Raw genomic sequence first — 13540 nt, 5'->3', positions numbered from 1 at the left:
CAGGTATAGCAGAGGGCCAATGGGCAGCCATACGCGGATGACGTAGCAGCGAATTGAGAGCCGGAGAAGCACACAGCCAATGGGAATGCCCGGGAGTGGGCGGTGTAGGGGGGCGGGATGATCGAGGAATCAATGGAGAGGCCGGAATGGGGGTGGTGCGGAATCCAGGATGAAGAAAGCAGAAGGAGACAGCTAATGCGGAAGTCTGAGCGAGAGCGACATGTGGGCGGTGGGAAAAGTGGAATGGCTACAAGCGATGAGGGCAGCCGGGAACGAACGCAGAGGCCCACAAAGTGGGAGATCCCGCGGGTTGCGTAGGCGGTGGAACAGAAGCTAGAGACAGAGACCAGCCAATGGAGAGCCGCGCGCGGGATGACGATATAGCTGCAGCAAGCCAATGGGAAGGCTTGTGAGCGTGCACTACGGCTTTGAGGGCGGTGCCAAGGCGGAGCTAGCCAATAGGAAGGCTAAAAGGAGACCAAGAGGCGGGAGTGTCAGCGGCCACGGAGGTGGGACCATAGGGGGTCGAGCCAATGGAGGTGGAGGCTGAAGGCGGGAGCGAGGACGAGAGATGGCGGATAGCCAATGAGGGAGCCAGGGTGAAGGCGGCGAGACCATAAAGAGCAGTATGGGATGAACCAATGCCGTGGCTAAAAAGTGCCTCGGGGACGGAGGGAGGGCTTGGAGGCAAGACGCGAAAACAGCAGAGCCGACGGGGGCGGTGTAGGTGGTGTGAAGGGAGGCATGAGTAGCCAATGAGGAGGCCGGAGGGGAGGACGCTGTGTAGGCATAGTCTGAGCTATTGCGTGGCCGGACAGCAGGACCAAAGAACGCAGGCAGCCATTAGGAAATATGTGCCTCTCAGGGATGGAGTTACCCTCTCCCTAATCCTCCGTGACTCCCCATGGTCCCAGGAATACCCAGAGCCTCTGAAGGCCTAGACCACACCCTGGTGCGTGACCTAGGAAAGAGAAAAGGACTCTCCTGTTGCAGTTAGTTACTTACTGGGTCCTCCCTGCCCAACTCCAACCTTTGCTTGAGCAGTGCCACAAGCCAAGAATGCCCCTGATTGTCAACCGCAAGCACCCTCCAGGACTTGGTAGTATTGTTGAATGAATGGCCGAATAGGATATTTAACTTTCTGAAGGATTCACTTTTTAAAATTTCAGCTTAGCAAACACTGAGGCTGACTGTCCGCTACCAGAAGTCGATTGGGCATATGAGTAGCTTCTGACCAATGGAATCACAATCAAAGCCCTGTCCTTCTTGCCCAACCTGATACTCCACACCCCACAGGGGCCTCACCTCGCTTCTTTCTGTCCGCCCATCTCTGCTGCTACTGTTCCCTCTCGCAAGAGTGCTGTTCCTTCTGCTGCTTCCATCTAGTGAACTCCTTTCACTCTCCTTTTGCAGTCTCACCTTCTGTGGGAACTCAACTGCAGCTTTTGTCTGCTGAATACATCCATTCATACATTCCTTCTCCATCCTGGGAAGATTTACTGAACACCTACTGAGTGCCAGGTTCTGAGCATGCTGTTACCTCATTAGAACCTCACAGCATCCTAGGAGGGAGGTGATCCTTCCAGCAGCCCCTCTCCCCAGGTCTCCATGTCCAGGATGTCCATGAGTTAGAAAGAAACATGTTCAGTTGCAAGTAACAGAAAAATCATAAAATAATGGGGGCTTAAGCAAGATAGAACTTTATTTTTTTCTCACCTAAAAGTTCAAGCTGGCAAATAGTCCAGGGACTCCTTCCTGCCCACCTGGTTTGGGCATTGTCTGTCCTGATCTGGCTCCAAGACCCTCAGTCTTCAACAAATCCTTTTGGCTGTCTATTAAAAATATTTACCAAATCCACCCTCTTCTCACCACCTCCACTAGCAGCAGTATCACCAGTCACCTAGACTACTGCAGTAACCAGCTCCTTGCTGGTCCCCTGCTTTCACATTCAGTCCCTAGACTCCATTGTACACTCAGCATTCAGGGGTTTCCTGTTAAATCCTAACACAGTTTATGTTTCTCCTCTGCTCACAACCCTGTCATGCCTTCGTCCTCACTCAGCGTTGAAGCCAAAGTCTTTACCATGGCCTACAAGGTCCTGTGTGGTCTAACCTCCAAGTCCCCTTTCTGACCTCACCTCCAACTTCTCTTCTTCTTGCTCTCTCCACACTAACCACACCAGCCTCTTTGTAGACCTTGAACAAATCAGGTATACTCCCACCTCAGGACCTTTGCCCTGGCTGTTTCCTTTGGAGTTCCTCAGATATCTAGCTGGCTCCCTCCCTCATCTCCTTCAAGTCTTTGTCAGAGGCCCCTGTCTCTGGGGACTTTTCCTGACCCGTTTAATCTTGCCCAGTCACCCCCAACTCCCAACCCTCGCAGTCTCCTTCCCGAGAAGCCCTCCATGAGAGAGGATATAGTCCAGTATAGAGGGGAGGTAGCGACCTCTACCCCTCTCTGCCCTTCTGACCCCAGCCCCCATTCTGCAAGGATCTTGGCTTTCAGCAGCCGTAGCATTTCCCTCTCACACCCTGGGCCCTGCCCAAGGGGCCAGCTGACATTCTCGGCCACCACCTTCACTCTGTCTGCCTCCTATCTGGCCACTCTCTTTCATGGAGTGAGTGACAGTAAGGGACAGATGGTCTGGAGAAGGTGTAAGGAGAATGCAGCCCACACCTCTGATCTTGAGAGAGAAAACTAGCCCCCATTTCCAGGAGGGGACAGGTGCTGGGGCGGGGAACAAGGCCTCCACTGATAGAACTGGCCTGGTTTATAATTACACAGGAGGTGTAGGGAACATTCCGACCCAAGTCTGCAGGGAGCAAGGGGTCATTAACCATGGGAACATCACTGCAAGGGATCATTAACCTTGGGACCATCACTGCAAGGGGTCATTAACCTTGGGACCATCACTAGAATCAGCTCCCCAGGACTTCTTCCTGACATGCATGTTCCTCACCTCCTCCCTTGCTCCCTCCCACATGCTGTGACATCTGTTAAACAACTGCTGTACACGGGGTCCCTGCAGGCCTCCAAGCAGGGGACCTCCTCCCACCTTGGTGCCTCCCCTGGCTGTCCAACACACCCAAGCCATTTTTGGGTCTCAGATGTGTCCCACCAACTCAGAAGTCTCAACCAGTGAAAGTTTTGTTTTGAACTAATGGTAGGGAGGGTTGGGTACTTTTTTTTTTTTTTTTTTTTTTTTTTTTAATTGTTGTTGGCTGATTTTTTTAAGGTCTTTTTTTTTTCTTCTTCTTCTTTTTTTTTTTTTCTTGTCTTCACAAAGCCAGGCCATCAGGCCCACTCTGGGCTTTTCCAGAAGGGTGAGTCTGAGTTGAGGAAAGAGGCCCTCCTTTTTATGAGGGCTTAGAAGGTTGGGGGAGGAAAGGGGGCAAAAGGGTGAAGGGGTGGGTCTTGGCCACCAGATTTGTACCATGTAAATAAAAAGCCCTTTCCAATTTCTCTTCCCCAGGTCTGAAGCCAGTCTTGTAGAGGGCTGGAGTGGACGTTGGACAACTAGAACCCTGGGCTTTGCAGGGTGCTGGCAGCTGGAAGTCTCCACCATGGCCTGTCAGGAGAAGCCCCTGGGGGCTGGTCTACCATGCTGGCCAGTGGTTGGATAGAGTGCCTGCTGAGGTCAAGAAATGCAGCCGCCAATTCCCGGACAACCTAAAAACCTCACAAGCTTCAAGTCTCCAAGGACTCTCCAAATCCCAGGATCTCCCTGTCATCACATCCTAGAATTTAAAACCTGAGACCATCGAGTTCAGGAAAACTTGGGGATTTCAAAGCCCAGCACCAAAGAAAGCGGGACCCACACTCGCCAGCTCTGTGATCTTGGGCAAGTTGCTTGACTACTTATACCTCCATTTTCTTCATCTGTATAACAGCAATACAATAATAATGAGATGGAGCTCAAGGGGCCATGGTGAGGTTTGAACATGATCACTTGTGAGACATGTTCAGCACTGTATCTGACCCATGGAAAATTCAAGATAAACATCAGCTACTGAGATGATGGCGGATATTTGGAATCCTAAATCCTTGGAATCTGGGGCTTTTCAAAGCAAAAGATCCCAAAGGCTGAGGGCCTCAGAAGGATCAGGCCATGACGTTCCTGAAACAAGAGGGTCAGGGTCCCAGTGGGCCTCTGGGCTTCTTCGTGAGGATGGATGCATTAATACTGGGGACCTGCTAGGGACCTTCGCAGTGGGACAGTGGCTGGGTCAGGGCACTCAAGCCCTAAAACGTGATGAGGCAAGACTTTTCTCTCTTTCTTCATTCAGTAACTATCAGTAGATTCTGGGAGCCAGGGATTCTCCGACTCTTCGATTCCCTGAATTGTAGGGGATGACGGTGGACTCTCCACTTTCTTCTCCATGAAGTAACTTACATGCCCCTCACCCTCTGTGGGAGGGGTGTTGCAGGGGGTCCAGAACTCCCCTCGCTGGGTAGTTTGAGCAGTGGGGACCATATCAATTTCATCTATGGGGAAACTGAGGCCTGGAGCACGGCAAGGCCTCTGGGAACCCAGCCCTATTCTGTCTCTTTCACTGGCATTTCCCATCCACACATAGAGCTTCAGATTCTCTCTTTCTTTCCCCAGAGACCCTCAAATATCTTCTCACTCACAGAATGGTATCTCTGCCTGCCTCGGGTTGGCCCTGTGATTTATTTTAGTTCTTTTCCCTTGTTTTTTTTTTTTTTTTTTTTTTTTTTCACACTCTACACACTCTTGTTTTAAAAACTGTGGTTTCTCATGAGCCCTATTATCTCATTGATACCTCTCACCTCTGTGGTGAGGGGAAGAAATCATATTTTCAGATGACTCGTAAAGGGCAAAGAAAAAAACCCAAAATTTCAAAATTTCCGTTTAAGTCTCATAATCAAGAAAAGGAGAAACACAGAGAGAGAGAGAGAAAAAACTATGAGAACCCCCCCCACCCCGTGATTATCAGCGTACACACTCATCGAAAAAAAATTTGGATTATTAGAAGAGAGAGGTCTGCGGCTTCCACACCGTACAGCGTGGTTTTTCTTCTCGGTATAAAAGCAAAGTTGTTTTTGATACGTGACAGTTTCCCACAAGCCAGGCTGATCCTTTTCTGTCAGTCCACTTCACCAAGGTGAGTGTCCCCGCTCTCCCCTACCAGGTGTGGGCCGCATTGGAGGAGATGGCAGGGAGGTAGGCACCGGGGGGTCAGGGGCCCTCTGGTACATTGGGATGTACCCAGCTACCGTGATTCCAGCCAGGTAAGGTCTTTAAAAAAATAATAATAGAATAAATGGCAGAAGACTTAAAGGTGAAGTACTTAATGCATGGGCAGGGGCAAAGATAAATGAATTCATCAATTGATACGTAGATGGATAGGATTTTAAAAATATGTCAGCTGCCAGTCTTTATGGATTTCAGAGCTTTGAACAACTTGAAATGCTGTCCAGGTGCAACTGAAAATTTCAACTGCATCTCTCTCATCTCTTTGTCTCTTAGCTCTTGATGCCTCTCATCCTTCTCTGTCTCTCTGCTCACCCTGTCTCGCTCTTTTACGTGTTTCTCTGCCTCTCTTTCTCCCGCCATCTGTCTGTTGCTACACTCAGACTCTCTTTCCCCGCATCTCTCCTGGCCTCTGACCATCTCCCCTGTCTCTGTCTCCTCCATCTTGACTACACTCCATCGATCTCCTTTCCTCCATCTCTCTCACTCTCTTTTCTTGCCTTCCCCCCACCCTCCCGCCATCCCAGCCAGCATCCAGCCTAGAGCTTTGTGCACAGCTGGCGCTTAATAATAGTAATGTCACTGAGGACCTTTACATTTTATGAGAGTGAGCATCAGTTCTGTTCACCCTGGTAGCAGGATTGCAAGGTGCCTGGGCAAGCTGAGCACTTAACTGAACTTTGCGTGTATCACTTTAGAGGAGACCCTTGGGGTGGGGGTGGGGGCAGGGAGCACTTCACGCCATTGTCAACCATGGTTTAGCTGTGTGGACCTACCCCAGGACTGCATGTGTGTGACCAGAGTCCATGTTCAGGAAGCGAGCAGGTTGTTCAGGGCTGGGATGAGCTCGATTCTGCAGGCTTAGCATAGCGTTTGGCACACAATAAGTGCTCACGAAGTGTTAGCTATTAGTATCTCTGTAACCAAATTAGAATCATGCTATATATTGGTTTTGTTCCTGCTTTATTCAATTAATAGTAGTGTTTTTGAAGCTTACTAGAAATTGTTTGAATACATGATCTTTCCTGAGGGACAAGACTGTCCTCACATCAGCATGAACTTTGATTGATTTGACCAAGTGCCAGTTGTTGGACATTCCAGTTGTTTCTTGTTTTTTTCTATAAACTTCCCTGACTGCTTCCTTGGATTCCTGAAAAGGGAGTTGCTGGGGCAAAGGGAACATGCATTTTTAAAGTTTATGACCCACTCTGCAAATTCTCCTTCCAAAAGATTGTCCTATTTTATGCTCCCTCTACTTAACCTAACCCTGGGTGAGTATTATTATGTTTTAATTATTTCCCAACATTACAGGTAAGAAAAACACATTATCACATTGTTGAAATTTGCATCTTTTGATTACTTTTACTGTTTGTTGGCCATTTGTGCTTTTTTCTTATTTTTTTTTTTTCTTTTTTGGTTGTCTGGTCACGTCCTTACGTCCTTACTCCTAATAGGGTGTTCATCTTATTTTTCTCTTATTGATTTGCCACAGCTGTTTATTTGGAATGGTTATTAACCTTTCATCAGCCATACATATATAGCAAATATTTTCCCCAATTCATCATTTGTTTTTTTCTATTTGTTTATGGTGTTTTTTTGTGATGCTTATGATGGTTTTATATAGTCAAATAGGTTAGTATTTTTTTCTGTGGCTTCTGTCTCTGGTTTTGTGCTTAGAAAGTCCTTTCCCACTTGAAAATGAGATAAATGTTCACCTATGTTGGCTTCTAGTCTCTTTTATGGCTTCATTTTTTCCATTTACTATAGAGGTTAAGAGTGTGGGTACTGGAGCCAGACTGTCTGGGACAAACCCAGCGTCACCCCAAGCCATATGTGTGATTTTTAGCCAGGCACTTAACCTCTCCGTACCTCCATTTCCTCATATGTACTGTAATGATTATAATAGTACCTTCCTCAGGAGTCTTTGTTTAGATTAAAATTTTTAACCACAGTAAATACTTAGCACAAGGCCTGACACACAATAAACCCAAGATCAGCATTAGGTATTAAAGCTTATATCTTGAATGGATCTGGGTATTTTAGGGTATATGATGGTGGTGACATTTCAAACTGGGCAGGGAGGGGTTGTTGGGATAATGGACTGATTATTCATTCAATAACTTTATCTTCTCTGTAATTATCTCAGACACATTTGTTAAACAATCCATCCTCCATGGTCCTCCAGTTTGAAATGCCACATTCATCACAAACTCAGTTCTCTCCATACGTGGGTCCATGTCCAAGCTTTCTGTTCTGTTCTCTTCCCCAGTATCTGTTCTTATACCAGGACCACATTGTTTTGCTGATTGTTGCTTTGCAATACAATTCAATACCCAGCCATGGGCGTCCCTGGCACCTTGTCCTTCTTTATTCTTGATTATTTCAGGCAGCATCAGTTGAACCAGCCAGAGACCAGCAAATGTTCTTATTTGAGGCAATCCTCTCGCGCGTATGCACTCTGGCTCTCCATGTATGTCTCCATTTCTCTCAGTGTCTCTATCTCTTGTTCTCTCTTGCTCGCTCTTTGTGTGTGTCTCTTTGTCTCTATGTATCCCTATCTCTCAGCCAGTCCCCTGGATAGAGGGGCACTTGTCAACTTGAAGCCCTGCAGACACCTAATGACTTAACCAGACACAGTGTAGAAGGGCCCTGGCCCTCGTCGACTCCACGCCTCTCCCTGCTCAGTGTAGAAGGGCAAATTGAGGACCAGAGATCCCAGGGTCTCGCCAAAATGCAGCGGCAGAGTTGCAATCCAAGCCTAGATCTCAGGACTCTAGGTAGGACCCTGGCTCTGGCTCTCTCCTCAACTACAGGCCTCAGTTTATCCCTCAGCACCCAGAAGGGGGAAGGGGGACCTGGGCTAACATTCCCCCTTCTGCCTTCTCACACATTGGACCCCAGCTTCTCACAGGTTGGACGATCCACGATCACAGTGTGGGGCCCAGCCTCACAAGAGCTGGGCTAGGTGAGGCCCTGGGCTCCATGAGTCAGGAGGCCTAGTTGGCCAGAGCGTGGTGATGATGGAGGAATGTCAGTCAGTCAGGCTGTGTGTCCCCAGAGCTGGTGCTGGTCCCTGAAAACCTTGGTTGTGGGGCCCCTCCAGAGAGTCTGGTGATGGGCTCTGTATTGGCGAAGGCCGAGACTTTTCCAGCTCCCCCGATGAGGCCCAGGCCAAAGGCACACCAGCCTCAACCACCTCCTCCCCGTTGCCATCTCTGGCGGAGTGGCCATGTATTTGGGAATGTTGTTCCAGAGTGGACAGGGAGACTGAGGCCCTGGGGAGGCTAGCTGTGGTTCCAGGTCTGGTAGGCAAGAGGCCCTATAAAGCAGCAAGCTGCCTGACTTTCAGGTGGTTCCAGGGAGTTTGGATACCAGGGACACTGGCCCTACACATACTGAGACATTGGGACCATAGACCCCACAGTCTGTGGTTTTGAGATTCTAGGATCCTTTAAATCTAAGAAATGCTGCTCTATAATTCTGAAGTCCTGGTGTTATACTATTTGAAGACCCCAGGGGTCCCAGTATCTGTGGAGCCTGCCTGGCACTCTCAGAGCTTCAAACCTGGGTCCTCTCCACAACCCAAGAAGGGCCAGGTCTACAGAGCTAGAGGCTTGTCACGGTGGCCAGATGGACACCACATCCACTAGCACCCACGTCACCCCACCTGGGCCAAGCCTGCTGCAGGACAGGGCAGCCAATTCTCGGAACGAAACCTGTGGGGTGGGGTATCTGCCCTCTTCTCTTCCTCCGTGGTGTCGATGAAGCCCGGTGCATCCGGCCGCCATGACGTCAATGGCGGAAAAATCTGGGCAAGTCGGGGGCTGTGACAACAGGGCCCAGATGCAGACCCCGATATGAAAACATAATCTGCGTCCCAGAAACATCCCCCATGCAGCTTCTGAGAAACCCAGTCAGAAAGGGATGTCCCAACAGACAGTGCAGGAAGCCGGCTGCCCAGCCCGGCCCTCTAGGTCCCCTACCCCCAGACAGATCATCTCCACATCCCTGTCTGAAAATGTATCTATGCTTCACTGAGTCAGGCCATCCCACATGTGTTTGGGGAGAATTCTTAGCTCTGGCCAAGTGTCCAGGCAGCTTCAGAAGTGACCGCAGGCCAGCCGCATGGGCCAGGCCAGAATGGTGGAAAACATCCATTTGCACCAAAATCGGTATTAGTTTGTTCTGGCTGCTATAACAAAGTACCACAACTGAGTGGCTTCAGCAACAGAAATTGATCATCTCACAGTTCTGGAGGCTAGAGTCCAAGATCAAGGTGTTGCCAGGGTTGGTTTCTTCTGGGGGCCATGAGGGAGAAGCTGTTCCAGGCCTCTCCCCCAGCTTCTGGTGGTTGCTGGCAATCTTTGTTATTCCTCGGCTTGAAGGAACATCACCCCATCTCTGGCTTCATTCATTCACTCACCTTCTCATCTCACCAGTGCTCTCCCAGGCCCTTGTTTGGAGCCTCCACAGACCCACACTCCTGTTTCTCACGAAGTAATGTTCTAAGCCCCCAGGAGACTAAGAACTTAATACCTGGATTCTCACACTCATCTCCCTCAGCACCACAGCTCTGTCAACCCCCAGGAGGTGACAGCAAAGAAAGGAAGGAGCAACTGCTCCCCCAGAACCCTTCCATACTCCCCCGGGCTGCTCTCAGCAGCTGTGTGCCCAACTCAGTGCTGTGAGGTGGAACGGAGAGACGGAGACACACAGACACACACATACACACACCAGAGAGTTTATAAAATGTGCACACAGAAACACTTCCTAAAGAAAGAAGTGGAGTTCTCAAGTCACTATGGGACTATGGAACTCGGCATCTGAGCATCCCCTTCTGTAATAATGGGGTTGGCTGGGCAGTCCCTTCCAGCTCTGGCTTCCTCTCAGACCAGGATTACAGGATCCTGAAAAGCCAGTGCTTCCCTCGGGGAGTGGAAGATTCTGGGGCTCAATAGAGGGGCCTGGAGCCATTGTGGAGGGCTTTCAAGGTGAGGACAATAGAAGAGCAGGCCTTGCGTGGCTTGGACAGGGGAAGAGAAGGAGTGGGCATTTGAGGCAGGGTGAGTAGGATGAGCCAGGCTCGAGGGCCAGAAATTGGAGTGAACTCTGATGGGGATTGGGTTGAGAAGCTTCTACAGGCCCCAGCTCAAGAGACCCTGTCTCTCTTCCTCTCTGTCACTTGCCATGCTGGATCCGTGCATGATCACACTCCTGGACTCGCCTCCTTGCCCTGAGATCCAGACCCCCGTATTCAGCTGCCCCCTCAGCTCCTCCACTCACACATCTAATGCCAGACTCTTCATGTCTATCCACACCTGCACTTTTGCCCCCAATCCAACTCCCCGCCATGTCCCCCATCTCAGGTAATGTCAGCTCGGTCCTTCCAGCTGCTCAAGCTAAAACCCATGTTACTTTGACCCTCCCTCTTACCCACTACATCCAAGCTGCCAGCACTGCTCCTGATCCAGCTGCAGATTAAGTCTCAGAATCTACCCACTTCTCACCTTCTCCACTGCCACCAGCCCATTCTGTGCCAGCATCATCATTTGCCAGGACTATTGCAATAGCCTTCTCACTAGCTCCACTCACAGCAGCCAGATGAATCTTTTGAGTCCGTGCCTAGTCACTGGGGCAAAATAGGGCTCCCAGGAGAAAGTCCAAGACCAGCTCCGGCAACATGAGCAAACACAGCCTGTGCAGGGTGCGGGAGGGCTGGAGGCCTGAGGCTTGAAACAGCTCTCAAGTGGAGGGAGAAACAACCATTGCCCTCATAGAGGACACATCCACACCAGGGCTGTGCTAGCGTGGGCAGGCAAGCCAGGTGCTAGACCTCTGCACGTGGGGCGTGTGTGGGTATGCATGTGTACCTGTGTTCTTGGGGGTGTGTGTGTGTGTGTGTGTATGTGTGTGTGTCCAGAGCTGGGGTGCAGCTGTGGGACCCCTCGGCACATGTCCCAGCCAATGCCTGCTCTGACCAGAGGGGTGTCCACGTGGTTCAGGTGGTTGAGTATCTTATACCGCCCTAGCACATGTGTGACTCCTTTCCCCTATTGTCTACACAGCCTGCCCTTGGACAAGGACCCGATGCCCAACCCCAGGCCAGGCAAGCCCTCGGCCCCTTCCTTGGCCCTTGGCCCATCCCCAGGAGCCTCGCCCAGCTGGAGGGCTGCGCCCAAAGCCTCAGACCTGCTGGGGGCCCGGGGCCCTGGGGGAATCTTCCAGGGCCGAGATCTTCGAGGTGGGGCTCATGCCTCCTCTTCCTCCTTGAACCCTATGCCACCATCGCAGCTGCAGGTGAGGCCCTGGGCCCAGGATGGGGCAGGCAGGGTGGGGTACCTGGACCTACAGGTGCCGACCTTTACTGTGGCACCGGGCGGGAGGGGGGCTGGCTGGGGCACAGGAAGTGGTTTCTGGGTCCCAGGCAAGTCTGTGACTTATGCAGATGTTGCAGGGCCAAGAAAGTCCCCACCTGCCAGGCCTCAGAGATTGGAGGCTCTCCCCAACCTCCCAATCCCTGTCTCAGGAGAAGAGGAGGCCATATTATAGTCCCATGGGCATAGCTATGTGTCCCCATCCCCATGTGACAAGAGGAGAGGACTGGGGCCAAGGAGGTGAGGTGATAGGGTTGAGGCCAGCTCTGCGACTTATTAGCTGTTTGATCTTTAAAAAGTTACTCGATCTCCATAAGCCTCAGTTTCCACACGTATAAAAGGGGGACGATCATAGCATCTACCATGTGGGCTTGCAGTGCAGAGTATATGAATTAGACACAGAACACTGAGGATCAGGATGGCCTCTCACCCACCTGCCTTTCTGCCCAGCTGCCCACACTGCCCCTAGTCATGGTGGCACCCTCCGGGGCACGGCTGGGCCCCTTGCCCCACTTACAGGCACTCCTCCAGGACAGGCCACATTTCATGCACCAGGTATGGACGGTGAATGGGCAGGGAGGAGGGAGCAGGTGGGAGAACTGTGGGGAGGGACCCCAAGCCAGGCTGAACCACAGCCCACATGTGCCCCCCAGCTCTCAACGGTGGATGCCCACGCCCGGACCCCTGTGCTGCAGGTGCACCCCCTGGAGAGCCCAGCCATGATCAGCCTCCCACCACCCACCACTGCCACTGGGGTCTTCTCCCTCAAGGCCCGGCCTGGCCTCCCACCTGGTAACACCTCAGCCCATACCCCATGGCTTCACAGAACCCCTGGGTCCCCAGATCCTTGGCCGTGAGCAGTGTAGGCTATTCTGAATTGCAGTCCTCTGAGGGTCAAAGGTGTCAGGTCTCAGAGGCTTGGAAACTCCAACCTCCAAAAAATGTCAGGTGCAGAACCTTAAAGATGCAGAATGTCAAAATCACGAAACCACAGAGCTTTACAAAGCTAGTCAAAATGTCAGCACCTGCGAATGGCCGTCTTTAAGCTTCTCTGCCAGAAGCCTGGGACTTTGGGGACAGCAGAACCCCCTGGGAGTCAGGGTTTTTGAGGCTCAGGAGGGTGGGAAGCTCAAAATGAGAGGCCTTGTGGGTCAAGCTCCAGAGCCCAGCCCACAGCCTCCAGAGATGCCCTGTCCCCACCCACAGGGATCAACGTGGCCAGCCTGGAATGGGTGTCCAGGGAGCCAGCACTGCTCTGCACCTTCCCAAATCCTGGTGCACCCAGGAAGGACAGGTCAGTGGACAGGGCTGGGAAGGATCCTCACCCTCCTATCCCCTCCCCTGACACCCTCTATCCCCCCAGCACCCTTTCGGCCATGCCCCAGAGCTCCTACCCACTGCTGGCAAATGGTGTCTGCAAGTGGCCCGGATGTGAGAAAGTCTTCGAAGAGCCAGAGGACTTCCTCAAGTGAGTGGCCCAGGCCTGTGCCAGTCCACTGGCCCTGGCTTGTGGGGAGAGGTCTGGGGTACAGATCTCAGCCCAGGCTTAATCCCAATAAGTAGTAAGATGAAAGAGCTAAACTCTGAGACTGTGGGTTCAAATCCTAGCTCCATCCCTGACTGGCTGTGTGACCTTGGACAAATTACTTAGCTTCTCTGGACCTCAGTTTCCTCATATGTATAATAAGAAACATTTGTTCTGTTATTTACCCCCATTTTACAGACAAGGAGACTGAGGCCAAAGAGGTTAAGGGCCTTGATCAAAATCTCCCAGTTCCTGAGTGACAGATCTGGGATTTGAACCCATGCAGCCAGGCTCCAGATTCTGCACTCCTAACTGCTTTGCCCTGCTACTCCTCATGCCAACATGCCAGCCTTATTCTACTGTCCCCAAAGTTCTAGCTCCTCTAGATGGCTGCTGCTGCCTCCCCTCAGTCCCCCCATGCCTCTC

The 13540-nt window shown here is 51.3% G+C and overlaps 1 protein-coding gene across 34 annotated transcripts in view; it reads left to right on the top strand.

The window, feature by feature from the left end:
* The first annotated feature begins 106 nt into the window (after window positions 1-106).
* The window catches only part of FOXP3 (forkhead box P3), a 19079-nt gene continuing 5645 nt past the window's right edge, over window positions 107-13540 (top strand). For 4 of the 34 annotated variants that reach the window (XR_012430342.1, XR_012430341.1, XR_006695259.3 and 1 more), the window contains exons 1-6: window positions 107-509; window positions 3473-4257; window positions 11281-11512; window positions 12040-12381; window positions 12796-12883; window positions 12953-13057. Coding sequence is in view for 25 of the 34 variants with exons in the window: in XM_045383657.2 (XP_045239592.2) it covers window positions 4015-4257; window positions 11281-11512; window positions 12040-12381; window positions 12796-12883; window positions 12953-13057 (1010 nt within the window). In the remaining 9 variants the exon portion in view is untranslated. Of the gene's footprint in view, window positions 510-3470; window positions 4258-5076; window positions 5127-6367; window positions 6487-11280; window positions 11513-12039; window positions 12382-12795; window positions 13058-13540 lie in introns of those variants that run through there. The other 30 variants (XR_012430345.1, XR_012430344.1, XR_012430340.1 and 27 more) reach the window with 22 other exon arrangements.

Source organism: Macaca fascicularis, chromosome X (assembly GCF_037993035.2).
Source record: "Macaca fascicularis isolate 582-1 chromosome X, T2T-MFA8v1.1".
Classification (NCBI taxonomy): domain Eukaryota; kingdom Metazoa; phylum Chordata; class Mammalia; order Primates; family Cercopithecidae; genus Macaca; species Macaca fascicularis.
The sequence above is the reverse complement of the archived record's forward strand: the minus strand, read 5'-3'. Positions and strand labels throughout refer to the sequence as shown.